The sequence below is a fragment of the Thamnophis sirtalis genome, unplaced genomic scaffold (genome assembly GCF_051295495.1).
Source record: "Thamnophis sirtalis isolate CommonGarterSnake01/CBP01778 unplaced genomic scaffold, rThaSir2_p1.2 scaffold_15, whole genome shotgun sequence".
Classification (NCBI taxonomy): domain Eukaryota; kingdom Metazoa; phylum Chordata; class Lepidosauria; order Squamata; family Natricidae; genus Thamnophis; species Thamnophis sirtalis.
Window position 1 is genome coordinate 37,716,700 of NW_028261395.1, and position 15,896 is coordinate 37,732,595.

At 45.5% G+C, this 15,896-nt stretch overlaps 1 protein-coding gene across 1 annotated transcript in view; it reads right to left on the reverse strand.

The window, feature by feature from the left end:
* PAX7 (paired box 7) overlaps positions 1 to 15,896 on the reverse strand; it is a 77,369-nt gene that overhangs the window by 12,217 nt on the left and 49,256 nt on the right. The window contains exon 5 of the mRNA XM_087702433.1: positions 896 to 1,095. Coding sequence (XP_087558559.1) covers positions 896 to 1,095 — 200 coding nt within the window. The remainder of the gene's footprint in view (positions 1 to 895; positions 1,096 to 15,896) is intronic.

The window sequence follows — 15,896 nt, forward strand, 5'->3', positions numbered from 1 at the left end:
AGTGGTCAATGCCTGGAATGCTCTACCTGACTCCATGGTTACATCCTCAAACCCCCCATAACTTTCACTTCAAACTGCCACCGTGGGCCTCACCCCATTCCTAAGAGGTCCGTAAAGGGGGCGTGCATAAGCACACGAGTGTGCCTACCGTCCCTGTCCTACGGACTTACACTTACACCTGTTACCTTCAGAGGTGGGTTGCTACCAGTTTGCACTGGCTCGGGTGAACCGGTAGTGGTAATTGGACTGGGTTGCCAAACCAGTAGGGACGGCAGGCTGGCCACACCCCTAAACCGGTTCCCCAGTCGCCCATGCCATTGTCGGCATGTTTTTTTAGTCATTTTATCATCTGCGCATGCGCAGAACAATGGGCAAGCAGCTGCGCATGTGCAAGCAATGCGCAAAGTGTGCGCAAAGCGAACCGGGAGTAATACCGGCAGCAATCCACCCCTGGTTATATTGTATGTGTTTGACAAACCAAATAAAATAAAATAAAATAAATTCACAATCCTAACGTGTGTGGTGTTTGGACACTAAGGTGAACCCAGAGATTTATCAATCAGATTTTTAAAGTTGGAAAGGGTTGGCCAAATTCTTTCCTTCTCTCTCGGACTTGCGATCTGGCCGCGTCCCTCTATTTTATTTCATTTGATTGTTTTAAAAAATAAATTCCCTGTCATTCTGTTTTGCAGAGAGAAACAGTTCCTAATGCAATAATGAAATATATATATTTTTTCACCCAGGACATGGCGGGGGAAAAAGAAACTGCTCTCCACAATTTTTAAGAGGCTGTTTGCATCTGGGACGTTTCCAGTTTTCAAATTCTTGGCACCCCCATGGCATGCGTGTTCCCACAGCTTCCCTTCCAACCCCAAGGCAGATGTTTTCCGCTGACCTGGACCCGGGCCTCGGTCAGCTTTGTCCTCTGGGCCAGCTCTTCTCGAGTGTATATGTCTGGGTAGTGGGTCCTTTCGAAGGCTTTTTCCAACTCTTCCAGCTGCTCGGCCGTGAAAGTGGTCCGACTCCGGCGTTGTTTGCGCTTCAAAGGGAGGTCCGGTTCGGATTCGACATCGGAGCCGTCATCCAATCTCCCGCCTGATGGGGAGGGGAAAAAAAAAAGGAGAAAAATTGGGTTAAAAATGAGAGACACGGAACGGGGCGTAACTGTTGTGGACAATGGAGAGACAGGTTCACATTGGGGGAAAAAAACCCAAATCATTTCCATTTCAGAGGATGCTCCCTTAGTCACCGAACATCATCATCAGAGGATAATCAGAACCGCAGAAAGAATTAATTACTACCAACCTGCCTTCCATTGAGGGCCTCTATGCGGCACGAGTCAAAAAGAGGGCTGTGAAAATACTTAAGACACCTCACATCATGGATAGAAATTGTCTCCACTTCTACCCTCAAAACGACGCTATAAGACACTGCACACCAGAACAACAAGACACAAGAACAGTTTTCCCCCAAACGCCATTGCTCTGCTAAACAAATAATTCCCACAACACTGTCAAACTATTTACTAAGACTATTAGTATTACTATTATTCTTCTCTTCCTTCCTAGTACCTATCTCTTCCTACTTATGGCTATATCCAGGTTGCTTGCATCTTTACAATTTATATTGTTTTTATTTGTTTCCTAGTACGATCTGATCGCTTATTAGTAACCTTGACTATCACTAAGGGTTGCATCTTTTTATTCTTGACAAATGTATTTTTATTCCCCTTATGTAGATGGAGAGCATCTGCACCAAAGACAAATTCCTTGTGTGTCCAATCACATTTGGCCAATAAAGACTTCTATTCTATTCTATTCTATTCTATTCTATTCACCAAGCCAGTTTCATTAGCTCTTATTAATTAATTAATTAAAAATAAATAAATATTTTTTTTAAAAAAAAGGTTTTGGAAAGAAGAATTAGGGGTGACATGATAGCAGTATTTCAGTATTTGAGGAGCTGCCACAAAGAAGAGGGGGTTAGTTTATTCTCCAAAGCACCAAAGGGCATGATAAATAATGATTGGAAACCATTATCAAAAAGAGAAGCAACCTGAAGTTAAGGAGAAACTTCCTAACAGTGAGGACAATTAACCAGTGGAACAGAAGTTGCCTCCAGAAATCGTGGGCGCTCCATTACTGGATGTTTTTAAGAAGAAACTAGACAGCCATCTCTCTGAGATGGTATGGGGTCTCCTGCATGAACATGGGGCTGGACTAGAAGACCTCCAAGGTCCCTTCCGGTTCTATTCTATTCCATTCCATTCCTATTTCTATTTAATATTATTAATTAATCCATAACATTATTGGAATGCAGCAACACTCCCTGGATTCCCCCCAGATTTTTCCAGGCTACAGGCAGTCCTCGATTTACGACAGTTTAATGAGCGTTCAAAGGTACAAGTGACTTATGACTGGCTTTCACACTTTATGGCCCCTGCTGCGTCACATCATCAAAATTCAAATGCTTGGCAACTGACATGTATTTATGACAGTCAGAGTGTCCTGGAGTTACGTGATCCCCTTTTGCGACCTTCTGACGAGCAAAGTCAATGAGGAAGCCAGATTCACTTAGCGACTGTGTTGACTGTTAAGAGATTTACTTAAGAACTATGGCACGAAAGGTCATAAAATGGGGCAAAACTCACTCTGGTTAAGCAACAAGGCAACCTGCAGTCACCAAATCAGATTCATTGGCTCTTATTAACATTATGAATTAATCCATAATGTTATTGGAATGCAGCGACAACATCCCAATAGATTCATCCCGGCTTTTTCCAAACTAATTCCTCCCAGCCCACGTTACATCAACACTAATTTTGCATTTATATTATTACAAATTATGCAGTTTTATCTTTTAATATTATGAGATGCCCTGAGTGACAGGATGTGGGGGGGAATAAATGTTACAAATAAAATAAGTAAACAATTATGTCAACATCCAAGCCGCCTTGGAATGGGCGGTAAATAAATTTAATAGATTCATAAAAATAAGCCAGGCCAGGAAAATCCCCAGAAATGCAAACCAAAGCAATAAAGAAAAAAAAATGGATGTGAATAGGCAATACGTATAGTCAAAAATAAGAGCTTCCATCCATAATTTTGTTTCTTTACATGTAGTCCTCGACTTATGACTGTAATGGATGGTTGCACGTCATGACAGCTGTTAAGTGGAGCATCTCACTTAACAACCAATCCCTGATATCACCAAAACAAATTTTGTTAAAAGTGAGGCCTTTGGAGGGGGTCTTCAGGCCCAGGCCTGCCTGTCTCAGGCACACACAACCCACCTACCCCCCACTCCTGAGGCACTCGGGGGTCTTTCTATGCCCCTCGGGGTCCCCCTCCAGGCCTTGGCCTTCTCCTTAGCTGGCCATTCGGCCACCCACGGCCTAAGCTAGCGGGGTCCAACCGCAGCAACTTTAAGACCTGTGAAATGTCAACTCCCAGAATTCCCCAGCTGGCATGCAATGGCTGCTGCTAGGGAATTCTGGGAGTTGAAGTCCACAAGTGTTATAAATGGCCAAGGTTGGACCTCCTCGGCCTAAAGCAAAAAATAATAATAAATATTACAGCCTGTGTAGGCCTCGGCCTACTTCCCACCGCACACCCCTTCAGGGTCCCCCTCCAAACCTGGGCCTAAGGCAGCTATTTAGCCAGCCCAAAGAAACTACAAGCCCTTGGAGGGAAGGGCTGTTACAGCCTGTAGGCCTCGGCCTACCTCTACCCCCCCCCCCGGGACCCCAAGGCCTCCCCCTGCCCCTCAGGGTCCCCCCCCCCGTCCAGGGCTCAGCCTGCTTCCAACCTGGGCCTAAGGGAGCCCAAAGCGGAGAATCCCCCCCACCCAAGGGCTTCTTGCAGGCCTCGCCCTGCTCCTGAAGCCCCTCCAGGCCCCACAGCCCCCCCCCCAACTCTTTGTGCAAAAAGCAGCCCCACCGATGTGACGCCAGGCTCAGGTTCCCTCTGCAAGAGCATGTCGGCCTCCTGGCCTCCTTCTGCAGACAGGTGCAATTCTCACCATCGTTTCTTTTTTTAAAATTTTTTAAAAACATTTAATTTAAAACAAACACAATCCTTCTTTACATGCTGTAGAAAGTGTATCAGTTGGTTACAAAAAAGACTTCCATGCATCTCAACTCGCAAACCAGAAGTCCGTTCCCAGGCCAAAATTAGCTGGCCAGCATGCGCATGTGTGCTAGAGCTGACAGGGCCACGCCTCACATGCCCTTATACTATGGAGCCTTATAAATGGCTCCATAGTATTTCTACCTGTATATTCAATAGAGATGGTAGAGATAGTAGCCACTGTTATCGTGAATATAAAAATTTTGTATATAAGAAGAAAAGTGTACAATAAAAATATATCCCCACCCCACTCTCCAAAAAATTACAACAGCACGGAAGAGGATGATTAATAATATAATAAAAGTTTTTCACAATCATGGATAGTTCCATCTGGATCCTTTTCCCCTTCTCTCTAATCCAAGGGTGTCAAACTAGATTTCTTTGAGGGCCACATCAGCATTGTAGTTCTATGCGGACTGGCGGGGGGGACGACAATGATGACGGATGGACAGATGCTTCCTGTAGCACTTTGCCAGCCAAAACAGAGCATGGAGTGGGCCGCGCCCCATTTTGGCTGCCAGAGGCATTGCAGGCCAGTTATTTGTTATTTCCAGGCTGGCCTCACGGACCAGATTCAGGGGTGGACTTTGAAAATTTCAGGAAAGGGCTCTCTGCCCGGTTGCTGGGTGGGCATGGGCAGTGGTGGGCATGGCCTAGTTGACCTCCTGCATCATTGGGGGGGGGTGTTCACCTTCCCCAGGCTCCGGAGGCTTTCCAGAACTTCCAGGAGGTCTGTTTCCCCCCCTCTCCGAACCTCTGCATGGGCCCTACAGTTACCTTGCATCCAAAACAGGCCGTGTGGAGACTCCTGGGAGGGGAGGGGTGGGCGAGGCCAGCCAGGGATGAGATTTGGTGGTGCTCTGAACCGGCCATAATGTCAGCTATAGGAACCCAGGTGAACGTAGCAGCCCACCACGGGCCAGATTTAAACACCCTGCAGGCCAGCTGCGGCCCATGGGCCTTGAGTTTGACACCCCTGCTCTAATCCAACCGAGACTTATAGAAAGCTCTTCCGGATCTATTCCAGAATGTCCCTTCCTCCTGAGTAGCCCTTGCTTTCTCCCTCCATCCAATGTGAGAAGGAATAATTATTCCCCCCCACTCCCTGTCCTCCTTCCCTCTGCTCACACCCGTGCAATGCTTCCCTCACTTCAGAGGGACTCTAACCCTTGAAGTTAAATTAATCAACAGGATTAGGCAGGAATTGGCCACGCTGAGACCCTCCATCTTTCTACTGGCTCTCAAAGAGCACTGAGGAACAGCTTCGTTTCCCCTCAAGAACCCTTCAGAAGGTCTGGAAGGATTTGCCGTCCAGGCTGAACATGGAGCCGCATTCATTAAAGGACGGGGGGGCTCGCGTGTTCAGAGAGGCAGACTCCAGATCCCTTCCTTAGTCTTGCCATCCCCTCACTCTCCTCCCTTTCGGTCCCATCTGGATATCCGCAATGCTTTCCCCCTGAGAATTCCCAACCTGGAGGAGCATGCTTGCCAAATTCCCGATTGGAACAGCCACGCCGGCTGCAGATGTTGGGAGTTGCAATCCGGTGGAAGGGCACACCACGACGATGAGAAACTGGTGCCTGCGCTTTCGAACACATTGGGAAGACTGGATAACTCCCAATCAGGGCCCCCTAAGAATGATCTATCCCACTGATGGCGAACCTTTTCGGCCCAAACTGGAATGTCCATGCATGTGCCAGCATCAGAGTGCCAGAAACCCGAACACCAGCTGGCTAGTGTGTGCATGCTTTTGGGAGGGGGGGCATTTTGGGGGCGTTTTCAGACCATTTTCTAGGCCATTTTCAGGCTACTTTCTGGCGTTTTTCAGGCTGATTTTTTGGCTGTTTCTCAGGCAGGTTTTTGGCTGTAAATTGAACCATTTTCAGTCCATTTCTGGGCCACAAATGGCCCAAAACCAGCCTGAGAACGCCCTGAAAAAGGCCCCCGGAAAACGTCCCTTTTGGGAGCTGTTTTCAGGTTGTGAAGTCCAGCTGGGTTGAGGGCATGAAGAGCAGCTGGCACACGTGCCCACAGAGAGTGCTCTACATGCCACCTCTGGCACGCATGCCATAGGTTCGCCATCACGGATCTACCCTGTTTCCCTGAAAATAAGACCTCCCTGGATAATAACCCCAATCGGGCTTTTGAGCGCATGCACTAAGCCCTCCCCGAAAATATTGCAACACAGCAGCAGCCATGAGGTGACCACGCTCACCGCCTCCTGTAACTCAAAAATAATAAGACCTCCCCAAAAATAAGGCCAAGCGCTTATTTTTTGGGGGGGGAGAAAATAAGACCCTGTCTTATTTTCTGGGAAACATGGGTAGCTTTTGACACTGTTGGAATAATTATGAGTCTGCCCTGCCCTGTAAATGCAGAAGGATCCTCATCATCACAGCTATTATGCTATCCAATGAAAAACAGTGTTTTGGACTAGTGCAGATAATAACTCCCTGCTCTTCCTGCTTTGGTTGCAGGAGTTGGGCACGGTTGCATGGCTAGTCTAGAGAAAAGAAGGACAAGGGGGGATTTGAGGGGCTGCACCGAAGAGGACGAGATCAACTTATTTGCCAAAGCACCAGAAGGCAAGACATGAAACAATGGATGGGAACTAATCAAGGAGAGAAGCAACCTGGAATTCCATTTTATTCCATTTCTTTTCTTTTCATTTCATTCCACTCTATTCTATTTTTTATTCTATTTTCTATTCTGTTCTGTTCTGTTCTCTATTCTATTCTATTCCATTCCATTCCACTCCATTCTCTCTTCTCTTCTCTTCTCTTCTCTTCTCTTCCCTTCCCTTCCCTTCCACTCCACTCCCTTCTCTTCTCTTCCCTTCCCTTCCACTCCATTCCACTCCACTCCATTCTCTCTTCTCTTCCCTTCCATTCTATATTTTCTATTCTATTCTATTCCATTGCACTGCACTGCACTCCATTCTCTCTTCTCTTCTCTTCCCTTCCATTCTATATTTTCTATTCTATTCTATTCTATTCCGTTGCACTGCACTGAACTGCACTGCACTCCATTCTCTCTTCTCTTCTCTTCCCTTCCATTCTATATTTTCTATTCTATTCTATTCTATTCTATTCCACTCCACTCCATTCTCTCTTCTCTTCCCTTCCCTTCCGTTCTCTTCTCTTCCATTCCATTCCATATTTTCTATTCTATTCTATTCTATTCTATTCTATTCTATTCTATTCTATTCCACTCCATTCTCTCTTCCCTTCCCTTCCCTTCCCTTCCATTCCATTGCATTCTTGGTTTGGGGAAGCACAGCAAGGTAGCTACTAAAATGCCCCCGAATGCAAACTAACGGACCTTCTTAAACCGAGCTTCCAACATGAGGGACGGGGTGGCAATCTGGACCGAATGATATTCTGCAAAAATAAAAACAACTCTACACCCCTGACATAGGGTTTTTTTAAAAATAAAACTGCCAAAATGAAGTTCTCGATTGCTAAAAAGAACCCAAATGCATCTTGATTCCTTTCGGCTTCTGCTTCTTCTTCCCCCAACCTCTCCTCCTCCTGCCCTCCAAGCAAGTTTTGATTACAGTTTAACATAGTTTAAGGTTTTGCGCGGCGTGAAACCTGGAGCTGAAGGGGGGCAAAAATAATATATATAGCTGCAGATACAGATATATATATATATATAGTGTAATCGTTGATATGCGTTTTAATCTAGTAATTCAGTTGCAGCAGAATGAGAAGGCATGTTGGCAAGGAGGCCCGAGAATACCAAGCAGACAAGACAGCAAGCCTAGAAAAATGAAAAAAGTCATTTAAAGCTCAGCTGGGGACGAGCGTCAGAGGCGCCTTCTCAATGGCCAATGCAGTGCCTGGAACTAGCCAGCTGTAACCGAAAGCTGCAATGCCCGTGTTGGAGTTTACAACAAGGTTTTGGGTGGAATAGAGTATGTGGTGGAGATGATCATTCTTCTGTCAATAGACAGAAGAGGGTGTCCCCAAGAATAGCACTTAGACTTATATACCGCTTCACACTGCTTCACAGCCCCCTCTAAGCAGAGTCAGCTTCTTGCCCCCAACAATCTGGGTCCTCGCTGTTACCCACCTCAGAAGGATGGAAGGCTGAGTAGCCTAGAGCCAGTAAGAATCGAACTGCTGGCAGGGGCACAGTTATGGAAGGAAGGAAGGAAAGACAGAAGGAAGGAAAGGAAAGGAAAGGAGGAAGGAAGGAAGGAAGGAAGGAAGGAAGGAAGGAAGGAAGGAAGGAATAGCACTTAGACTTATATACCATTTCACAGTGCACAGTCAGCCTCTTGCCCCCAACAATCTGGGTCCTCATTTTACTGACTTCGGAAGGATGGAAGGCTGAGTCAACCTTGAGCCAGTAAGAATCGAACTGCTGGCAGGGACACAGTTATGGAAGGAAGGAAGGAAGGAAGGAAGGAAGGAAGGAAGGAAGGAAGGAAGGAAGGAAGGAAGGAAGGAAGGAAGGAAAAGGAGAGGAGAGGAGAGGAGAGGAAAGAAGGAAGGAAGGAAGGAAGGAAGGAAGGAAGGACAGAAGGAAGGAAAGGAAAGGAGAGGAAAGAAGGAAGAAAGGAAGAAAGGAAGAAAAGAAGGAAGGAAGGAAAGAAGGAATAGCACTTAGACTTATATACCACTTCACAGTGCACAGTCAGCCTCTTGCCCCCAACAATTTGGGTCCTCATTTTACTGACCTTGGAAGGATGGAAGGCTGAGTCAACCTTGAGCTGGTCAGAATCGAACTGCTGGCAGGGGCACAGTTATGAAAGGGAGGAAGGAAGGAAGGGGAAAGGAAAGGAAGGAATAGGATTTATATACCGCTTCACAATGCTTTCCAGCCCTCTCTAAGTGATTTACAGAGTCAACATCTTGCCTCCAACAATCTGGGTCCTCATTTGACCGACCTCGGAACAATGGACGGCTGAATCAACCTTGAGCCAGTCAGAATCGAACGGCTGGCAGTGGGCAGAGTCAGCCTGCAATACCACATTCTAACTACTGCACCTCCGGGGCTCTGTAATCAATTATGTTGCCCCATTGGTGTCCACAGAGAGCGGTTAACCTCTTGTACCCGGGGGCAACTTTGCAAGTGCAGTTCTCAACATAGGCTTGGAGGCTTAGGATCAGGTTGAAATTCTGTCATTTTTGACCCAAATTTTCCTCCAATGGACAGAGAGCTTCTTTTTTCAATCACTTCACTTCCAACTCTCTCCCTGAACCTTTTCCCAAGCCTCCTTGGACTCCTTCAACTGGTGAGTTTCTCATCCAGAGGCCAAAGCTGTAATGAATGGAAGATTGGGATGTGCCTCAAGTAATATATTTATGGATTTTCTTCTTCATGAAAGCAAAGCATTGTTTCTCCACCAGCAGAATCCACACAACATGTCAATCTAAATTGTGTTTTGGGGGAGCTGGATGTACAAACCCAAATCACGGGACTTCTAAATCAAGCTTTAGAGCTTAGGTTGACAGATGAAGGACATCAATTGTGGCTGACCAAGATCTTCCTTTTCTCAATCCTTCTTGCAAAAATATTAAGTGACCACATTTCAGAAGCATGAGTGGAGGGAGGGGGAAAGAATGAACGAATGAATGCATTAATTAATGAATTAATTAATTAATGAGGAGGGAGGGAAGAGGGAAGGAAGAAAAAGGAAGGAAGGAAGGAAGGAGGGAGGGAAGAAATAAAGGAAGGGAAGGAAGAAAATAAAGAAAGGGGGGAAAGAAAGAAAAGAAGGGAGGGAAGAAGGAGGGAAGGAGGGAAAGAAAGAGAAAGAGGAAGGGAAGGGAAGGGAAGAAAGAAAGAGGATGGAAGGAGGGAGGGAAGAAATAAAGGTAGGGAAGGAAGAAAGGGGAAAGGAAGGAAAAGGAGGGAGGGAAGGAGAAGGGAAGGAGGAAAGAAAGAGAAAGAGGGAGGGAGGAAGGAAAGGGAGGAAAGAAAGAGGAAGGAAGGAGGGAGGGAGGGAGGAAAGAAATAAAGGAAGGGAAGGAAAGAAAGAAAGGGGGAAGGAAGGAAAAGGAGTGAGGGAAGAAGGAGGGAAGGAGGGAAAGAAAGAGAAAGAGGGAGGGAGGAAGGAAAGGGAAGAAAGAAAGAGGAAGGAAGGAGGGAGGGAAGAAATAAAGGAAGGGAAGGAAGAAAGGGGAAAGGAAGGAAAAGGAGGAAGGGAAGGAGGAGGGAAGGAGGAAAGAAAGAGAAAGAGGGAGGGAGGAATGGGAAGAAAGAAAGAAAGAAAGAAAGAGAAAGAGGGAGGGAGGAAAGGGAAGAAAAAAAGAAAGAGGAAGGAAGGAAAGGAAGGAAAGAAAGAGGGAGGGAGGGAAGAAAGAAGGAGGAAGGGAGGAAAGGAAAGATAAAAAAGGAAAGAAAAAGGGAGGGAGGAAAGAAAGAAAGAAACAAAAAGAAAAGAAAAGAAAGGCTTACGAAAGGAGCTGGCTTTAAAAGAGAAACAATACCATACAAAGAGAGTGACAGTCCTTGCCATCAAACCCTCCGCCTCTCCTTCCTTCCCAGAGGAAAAAAGCTGGAAAGAAAAAGAGGGAGAAGAGAATGGAAGTGACAGGGAAGAAGAAGAAGAAAAAGAATCGGGGTGCCAAGTGAAAGGAAAGATATTCCTTCGTCGCTGGCCATTTCATCACCCGTCATCTGTTGCTCTTTCTCCCCCGCCTGCATTGTCTCACCTTGGACAAAAAAAGAGAGACACAGAGAGAGAGAGAGAGAAGGACAGAGGGACAGAGAGAGAGAGAGAGATCTCCCCATTTATTTAATTTTTTCTCTCTCTGTTTGGTGCGAATCTCTTTAGAACTGCCTGGACGGGCACCTTAGGGGGCCGCCAGGCACTGAATGTCCCGCTGACAGCTTTGCAAAGTGATATTCAATAAAGTGGGCCATGTCAGCCCCCTCGTTGCGGCTGTGCGGGAGAAGGTACGGCTTGAATATTAAGAGACCCCTTCAGTGGCCTGGAAAAAGGCATTGGGGGGCGGGGGTTGAGGAGGGTCGGTAGAGGGAGAAAAGGAGGAAGAAGGGGGAAACCCCCACTAAGGGGCAAGATAAAAACTTCTTCCGTGTCTGGAACTTAATTTATTTCCAAAACTTCTTTCTCTGCAAAATTAGAAACAAACCCACAAAAAAAGGGGGAAAAAAACCAGACTTTCTCTCTTTGCAGATGTTGACGTCCCCAGAAATGATGCTTTTCAGGGGTTTCCTTGTGAGTCAATTTGCACCCTATCATTCTACCCATCTTTTGACTCCTTAAATTCAGCTCGGCTCCCTGCTATTTTTTTTTTTTTTTGCAAGTTCCTATTTTCCAACCGACTCAAAAAGGACGATGGATATTTTACGTAGCAGATTTACACATCCGTGCAAGCAAGTTAGGGTTTGGGTTGTTTTTTTTTACAATTGTTAAAACAACAAGAACTCCTCCAGAGGTTCCCAACCACACAGAATCTTTATAATTCATCCGTTTTTCAGAAAAATGATGCAAGCAACAAACCTGTTTTCATTTAGATTTTTTTCTCCCAACGCTTAAAAGTCGTTGGAGAATTGCCTATTGACACAGGACTTGTTAATTCTCATTTGGGAGCGCAAACGTGTTTTAAATAGGGGATATTTTGCTAGCCGTCGCAGGAGCAGTGAGTGGGGCAAAATTCAGTCGTAGCAAATAAGCACCTCGGGGGTGCTTCTGTGCTAAAATATTAAATATGATTTTTTTTCTTGATGGCCACATTTGAAAATGATCATTCAGCAGTTGGACTCTTTCAAGAGTCTACGGACACACCTCCTTACTTTATTTTCCTCCAGTCCCCACACTTATGACCATTGCAGCATCCTTGCCAGTTGTCTTCCGGGTGTGATTCAAGGTACTAGTTATGACCTTTAAAGCGCTCCATGGCTTAGGCCCGGGGTACCTGCGAGACCACCTACTGCCACCGGTAGCCTCCCACCGTCCAGTGCGATCCAACAGAGTTGGCCTCCTCAGGGTGCCGTCGGCCAGACAGTGTCGGCTAGACCCCCAGGGGGAGAGCCTTCTCTGTGGGAGCGCCTTCCCTCTGGAATGAGGAATGATCAGTTTCCACTCATTATTCCTTGTCCGGCCTTCAGGTGTTTTAGAAAATAGCTTGACCCCCTCCTCTCTGTTGCAGCCCCTCAAATATTGGAAGATTGCTATCCTGTCTCCACTGATCCTTTTCTTCACTAGACTAGCCAGACCCAGTTCCTGAAACCGTTCTTCGTATGTTTTATTACGTTGCTTACCGACCGAAGTTCCAATCCCAACTGAAATTGTAAGGAGAGTCCAGAAAAAAACAAGAAAGTTGAACGGGCCCTAAAACACATCTTAAGATAGACATTGGAAGTACCTGTACATCAACTGTGCCCATTATTGGTACAATTAAGCTCAAACTGTATATTGGTTAAATGCAAAGTTTTCCCTCACACATAAATGCCAGTCTTTTCCAACTTTAGGGGGCGGTGCTCATCTCCGTTTCAAAGCTGAAGAGCCAGCGCTGCCCGAAGACGTCTCCGTGGTCATGTGACCGGCATGACTAAACACTGAAGGCAGATGGAGCACTGTTACCTTCCCACCAAAGGTGGTTCCTATTTTTCTACTTGCATTTTTTACATGCTTTCGAACTGCTAGGTTGGCAGAAGTTGGGACAAGTCATGGGAGCTCACTCTGTTACACGGTGCTAGGGATTCGAACCACCGAACTGCCGACCTGTCTGATCAACAAGCTCAGCGTCTTAGCCACTGAGCCACTACATTCCCATAACATCTCTCTCTTAGCTATGAAGTAGTAATAATAGTCATAAAATTGGGCATAAAATGTTTTATAGGTAGCATTTGCCACCTGCAAGATTGGCCAAAGTGTATAAGAATTCCTCCACCAAATGAAGGAAATGTAACTAGATTTCAGGAACCTACTACCACATGTGGTGAAGGTGTAGGAAAGCAAGGAATTACTGGGGGGAAATTCATAATTGGTTGGAAATGATAACTGAGCAATATATTGAGTTTAAATCAGAAACATGCCTCTTAGGTATACTATCAGAAAATTATGATAAAGCAACCATATATTTAGTGCTACATATATTGACGGCAGCAAGAATTATATACGCTAAATATTGGCAAAAAGTGAATACCCCTTCGGACGAGGATATAATTAGGAAAATTTGGGATTGTGCCGAAATGGATAGATTAACCTTAAAAATTAAAGAAGACTCGAAATGTTATCAGACATGGAATAAATTTTATGAATGGATAGAGTCAAGAGGTAGAAATGAGAGGGAAAATAAGTTTGTGAATGTGAATAATTGTTACTAATGAAAATAAAGATGTATAAACTGTGATTATAGTAAGGGAAAAATTGTAAACAAACTAATGTAAGTACTAACAGCAGCAAGAATTATATATGCAAAATATTGGAAAAATGTGAATACCCCATCGGACGAGGCTATAATTAGGAAAATTTGGGATTGTGCAGAAATGGATAGATTAACCTTAAAAATTAAAGATAAAGAAGACTTGAAATATTATCGGACATGGAATAAATTTTGTGACTGGATAGACACAAGCGGTAGAAATGAGAGGGAAAATAAGTTAAACGAATGTCAATAATTGTTAGTATGGAAAATAAAGATGTATATAACTACGACTATAGTAAGGGAACAATAGTAAACAGGCTAATAATGTAAGTAGAAATTTAGTTAAAGCTCTTTTTCTTTCCTCTTTTTGATCACACTACTATAATTGCTGTTATTATATTATTGTTATAGTTGCTAGCTTGTGTGTTAAGATTTACTATTAACTTTTCATTGGCTTTGCTTTATAGGGAATTATTATTATCCTGACACATGACTGTTGTTTCAATTAAAATAAAAAATATTTTTTTAAAAAAAATTGACATCCAAGCTGTGGTTGGGCAGTGGTGGGATTCATCCAGTTCATACCACTTTGGGAGAACCGGTTGTTAACTTTCTGAGCAGTTTGGTGAACTGGTTGTTGGAAGAAATTATTAGGGCAGAGAACCGGTTGTTAAATTACTTGAATCCCACCACTGTGGTTGGGGGTGTCTGAGGGCTGCCCTGGGCAATGGGGAGGGGGCTCAAGATCTTCTGGCAGGGGGGGTAAGTCATGTCTGAGCCCTGGGGTCTTGCAACCCAAGCCGAATTTGGGCTTTAACTGTATTTTGCAGGGTGCAAATTCTGATGGTCTGAGAAACATCCTTGCAACTTGCAAAAGGGACTGTGTTTTAGCTTCCCTCCCCCTCTCCACACTGCCCCCTCCCTCTTGGCTCCAATCAATCTTCATCCTGCTCCCCGCCACCCCCTGGCCAGCTCCCTTTTTCCCAGCTGGCCACAGTTCCCAAGCCAAAAAAAAAAAGAGGGAGGGGGAAACGTCACCCCTGCAAGGTGGCGGGCGCAGAGTGTTGGTGGGGGGAACCACGTCGACAAATTTCTGATTTGCAACACTCTGGGACTGGGGTTATTGCTATTGTTTGAGTGCAAATTTATAAATAAAGCCCAACCGAGATTCCAGGGTGAGGCCGGTGAAAAGCAGAAAACGAGAAATTTTATGCCCATAAGTGGCATGGTGTAATGATGATTTTTGAGGCAGCCGACCGTGGTTAGTAAACTCTCTTAAATGATTGCTGCTGAACCAGCCCAGCAACTCATTTCTTAATTAGCGGTACGTATTAAGTCACGCCGACAGATCGTGGCGGCCAGCGGATGTCGCCTTCTAGGTTTGCCAAGCGAAAGTGGGAAGAGGAGGAGGAGGAGGAAATAAGGGGAGAGGGGAAGGCTGAGAGATGGGCTCCTGAAGGGCCAACAGACTCAGGACAGGGCCTTCGACCTATGTTGAGGTCAACATGGGTCTTGTTCTGGAGAAGAACCTCTGGTCCTTCAGAAAGGGGTGAAGTACAGTTCCCAGCATCCTTCATTCGTGGGGGAGATTTCTGAGAGCTGAAATTGCCCACCCCCTTTCTTAAAAGGATGGTCAGTTCCAAGGTTTCAGCCTGGTCAGTTGACCGACAATGGAGACAAAGATCCAGGAGAACATCTGATTCCAAAACAAGGCATGATCTTAAGTGCAGAAGGGAAATCCAAGTTGTGTTTTCCTTTAACTGGTCAATTAGGAACGGTCATATTTCTCTACTCGGGCCAGTAGCCAGCTTTAATGCAAGAAAGAGGACCTCTCTGTATCCAGCTTGTCACAGATTTAAAGACGATTCAGATCAAACATTCTTGTTCTGATCTAGGCTTCTCCAAAAGGCATGACGCAGATTCCTGGTACCAACAAAACCCCTTTTATTAAAGGAATATGAATTCCTCCCATTCACATTCAGCCAAGGCCTGGTAAACAGTCTTTCAAAGGTGAATTTATGACCACAGACCTTATCTAGCTTAGAAAGCTGCCATGTAAATATTTCCCAAATGCAGTGCAGTGCAAGGAAAGACTGGGAGTCTCTGAGATTCACGGACAGATCCTGAAATGAACGAATGAATTGTTTCCTGCAAACTCTCCTCCCCTTTTGCTCCTCTTTATTTCCTATGGGAGGGGCCATTCACTGTCCACTTGTGGCCTTACTCCCAAGGCGACCCTTGTTCCTTAGCTGTTTCCTTCTCCTGGCAGCTCTGCGCATGCGCACACTGGGAACAGGCTCCAGCTGTTCTTCTGCCTCACTGATGTCTGACTATGAAGGCAGCTGATAACTGTCAGACGGCCCTGGCCCCCTCTCTGCCTCCGACACAGAGCCCTCATCAGACCCTTCCCCAGACTCCAGGA